We start from the raw sequence: 4,350 nt of genomic DNA, 5'->3' as shown, positions 1-4,350 counted from the left end.
TACTATGCCATTTCAGCAGACATTTTGTTGCATACTATGCCATTTCAGCAGACATTTTGTTGTGTACTATGCCATTTCAGCAGACATTTTGTTGTATACTATGCATGCCATTTAAGCAGACGTTTTGTTGCAAACAAACATATTTGTGCCATTTTCTATCTGCGACTTTTGACAACGTTTCACTGCTGAACATGACCTTGGTGTATGTTCTGCATTGTGCCTCTAGAGGCCTCTTACCCTCCCAGGCCACCAGATGGCGACAAAAACACACTCACCGTTTCCCAGCAGCATCACGGGACTCCTGTCTGTGTTTCTGTGTGTCCGTGGCAGGGCAGAGCTGGCTTCTGCGATCGCACGACTTGGCACAGGGACAGGCAGAGCAGCTGCCACTGAAACACAGAGGAACTGCTGAGTGGGAACGGTCTGGACACTCCAATATGGCGTGTTTCAGGCAGATCTTAAAATAAGCATGACAGTCTATATGACCGCCTATCTATGTGACCGTCTGTATGATCATTGAAATCTCTCCCACAGAATCCCGTGATGGATCTTGGATTTGGAGAACATTTTTTTGAATTATATTGAATTTCAAATGTATATATACATTTTATATGGGTGTCTGATTATTTTGTTTCTGAAATGTTTGGCCTGTTTATTGACTATTAACTGTCAAATTGAGTAGCTGCCCAGTGTGCACATGATTAGAGGAGGAGACTGGAGGAGGGGAATAGTGGAGGAGAGTAGTGGAGGAGGGAAGAGGAGATGAGAGGAGGAGAGAATAGAGGAGGAGGGCAGTGGAGGTGGCTGGTGTGTGAATTAGTTCTGAAATGATTCTGTGGTTCTGTGTGTAATGGAACCCTGATCTCATAGGGTTTACTTGCTTCAGTCCAGGGCCACAGAGACCAACCTATAGGGTTTACTGCTTTAGTCCAGGGCCACAGAGACCAACCCATAGGGCTTACTGCTTTAGTCCAGGGCCACAGAGACCAACCTATAGGGTTTACTGCTTTAGTCCAGGGCCACAGAGACCAACCCAACTATAAGGTTTTACTGCTTTAAGTGCGGCAGGGCCAGCAGGAGAGCGCAACCCGTAGGGTTTATACGCGCTGTTTAGGTCGCAGGGCCAGCAGATGGATGGACAACGCTATAGGGTTCTATCTATAGGCTTTAGGTCTCGAAGGGACCACAGAGACCTGGTAAGGCCCATAGGGTTCTCCTCACTGCTTTAGTCGCAGGGCCTTCAGAGACCAACCAATAGGGTTGATATGCTGCTTTATGTCCCAGGGCCACTCCACGAGAGACCAACCTATAGGGTTTACTTGAACTTTAGTCGAGGTCACGGGTCGGCCACAGAGACCTAGAGGAGCCTCGCTAGCGAGTTTGACTGCTTTAGTCCATGGGGCTCCACACGAGCACCCAACCTATAGGGTTTTACCTGCTTTACCGTCGCAGGGCCAGCAGATATGTCAAGCCAACATACTAGGGTTTACTCGGCTTTAAAGTCGGGTCAGGGCTCACAGAGACCAACATCCTATAGGGAGGGGTATTACTACTGTTTAGTCGCAAGGGCCACGAGTGCTAACAAAGAGTACCAACCCGTAGGGTTTACCTGGCTGCTTTAGTCCAGCGGCCACAGAGAAACCAACACCTATTAGGTGCGTTTTTTCTGCTTTAGGAGGTCCAGGGCCAACAGAGAACCCTAATCCCCTATTAGGGTTTAATAAAAATCTGGCTTAAACACTAAGCTTTAAGTCCAGGGCCACAGAGACCAACCTATAGGGTTACTGGCTTTAGACGAGCCACAGAGACCAACCTATAGGGTTACTGCTTAGTCCAGGGCCACAGAGACAACCTATAGGGTTTACTTGCTTTAGTCCAGGGCCACAGAGACCAAACCCTATGGGTTTACTGCTTTAGTCCGAGGCCGCCAACAGAGACACCATAGGGTTTACTGCTTAGTCCAGGGCACAGAGAACCAACCTATAGGGTTTAGACTGCTTTAGTCCAGGGCCACAAGAGACCACCATAGGGTATCTGCTTTAGTCCAGGCCACAGAGACCAACCCATAGGGTTTACTGCTTTAGTCCAGGGCCACAGAGACCAACCTATAGGTTTACTGCTTTATCCAGGGCCACAAGAGACCAACCTAAGGTGTTTACTGCTTTATCCAGGGCCACAGAGACAACATGCTATGGGTTTAACTGCTAAGCTCCAGGGCACGAAGAGACCAACCATAGGGTTTAGAACCGTCTCTTCCAGTCCACCACAGCTTTTATATAGTAGGAGGCGCGCACAGAGAACCAACTATTTAGGGTTGTACGCTTTCTTTAGTCCAGGGCCACAGAGACCAACCTACAGGGAGTTTACTGCTTTAGTGCAGGGCACAGAGACCACCCATAGGGGTTTACTGCTTTTAGTCCAGGGCCACAGAGACCAACCTTATAGGGTTTACTCTTTATCCAGGGCCACAGAGACCACCTATAGGGTTTAACTGCTTTAAGTCCTAAGGGCCACAGAGACCAACCCATAGGGTTTACTGCTTTAGTCCAGGGCCACAGAGACCCCCAACCTATAGGGTTTTACTGCTTTAGTCCAGGGCGCACAAGGATCAAATGGCATAGGTTACTGCTTTAGTGCCCTAGGGCCACAGAGACCAATCCTATAGGGGTTTTAACAATCTTGTATGGCCCTAGGCCCATGTCAAACACGGTTGAGCACATAGATAATAGGGTGCCATTTGGGACATCAACCATGGAGTCGTCTCTTACAGATCCTGGCCCGGGCATTCTTCCTCCTGTCTCCCATTCGAACATCCTCCTCCAGGATGATGTGGGACACCGGGAAAGGATGCTCCTCGAGGACCCTTTGCTGACCCGCCTGGGGGACTGCAGTCATGGGGTGATTCTGTCATCCACTGCAAGACTCTACAGGGAGGACAGATTTATACTCAGAGAAACTGATACATGTAAATATACTGATGCATTCTTGGTGATCACTGCCTGTAGACAAACAGACTCTACCCCCTTGCACAGCGGGAACCGGTTTCAGGTGTCACACAGTAGAACCGCAATAATATAAGCACCACAAAAAAACATACATATATTATTACACAAAAATTATTAAAGGCAGACGCTTAATTAATCCACAAAAGTGAAAATTTTTACAGTGGAAGTGGCATGGATCTCACATATTCCATACTATGATTGGCCGCTAGTAAGAAATGAACTCCATAAAAAGACAAACTATCCCCTGCGTTGAAGCACGCCTGACGTGTGGAAGCACACATCATGTCATTAGACTCTTATCTACCTCCACTAGATGCTAATTTTACATTTAACTGAGAGGATCTCCTTCAACCAAATAGAGAAGAAGGAGACACAGGAAGGTAGACCAACCTGAATACCCAGGGCTTAGGTAACTGTGGAATTTCGAGAGACTGGTGTCCAACAGCAGAAGAGAACAGTTGGACTCCTCTCTCTTCCTTCGTATAGCCTGTAAACAACGTGAACATGGAGACCTAAAAATTCAATGATCAACATCTAGCTCCACTAGCAGACCATATTATTGAAAGATATAAGACATGTATCAGATATTATAAAGATCCGTAAAAAAAAAACAATCGAGAGGATAATACTACGTGTGTATTTATAAGTTTCCCGTTGATGTCTATCACGCGCTCGCCCACTATCTATAAGAAAGAAACGTGGCCACGCTGTCGTTGTAACCATGGTACAAATGTTCAGCAGAAAGACGCACGGTGAGGAGATCAAACCAGAGAAGCAGATTGTGAGGAGGACATTAGATGTAAGAATTTATAATTTAGGCGACCGATGGTAGTAAGATAGATGTATGAGTAGATAGAGAGGTAGGTAGGTAGTAGATGTAGATAGATAGAGATTAGATAGATAGAGTATCAGATACTGATATATATGGATAAGATCATATAGAGAGGTAGGTAGATGTAGATAGATATACTAGAGAGATAGATATACATGTAAGATAGAGAGGTAGGTAGATGTACGGACTATTTCGAGCCAGTTCCATTTAGTATTGTGCCCACCTCTGGCTAAGGAATAAACCCAGCCATGGAAGTCTTTCCCTGTAATGTTTTGACAAGGTTGGAACAACATTTGGAGGATTGGACAATTTTCCTCTATGCAGATCTTTCAAAGATCCTCACATCTTGGGCTTTGCGCTTTTCAAACTGCCCTCATTCAACTAACCCACAGGTTTCCCGATTGGGATTGAAAGGTTCCCGGCAATACCTGAGATGGCCATGAGCAGAACATTGATTTTGTTTTGTCACAGAACGCATTTCTGTGTGGATCTGAGAGTATGTTTTTGGGTCAT

The 4,350-nt window shown here is 46.1% G+C and overlaps 1 protein-coding gene across 2 annotated transcripts in view; it reads right to left on the bottom strand.

Moving 5' to 3' along the window:
• The window catches only part of LOC112069260 (uncharacterized), a 32,017-nt gene that overhangs the window by 16,543 nt on the left and 11,124 nt on the right, over positions 1-4,350 (bottom strand). For both annotated transcript variants that reach the window (XM_024136558.2, XM_024136559.2), the window contains exon 6: positions 276-389. In XM_024136558.2, the coding sequence (XP_023992326.1) occupies positions 276-389 (114 nt within the window). The remainder of the gene's footprint in view (positions 1-275; positions 390-4,350) is intronic.

This window comes from Salvelinus sp. IW2-2015, unplaced genomic scaffold, assembly GCF_002910315.2.
Source record: "Salvelinus sp. IW2-2015 unplaced genomic scaffold, ASM291031v2 Un_scaffold957, whole genome shotgun sequence".
NCBI classification, from domain to species: domain Eukaryota; kingdom Metazoa; phylum Chordata; class Actinopteri; order Salmoniformes; family Salmonidae; genus Salvelinus; species Salvelinus sp. IW2-2015.
This window is presented reverse-complemented; position numbering and strand designations above follow the sequence as displayed.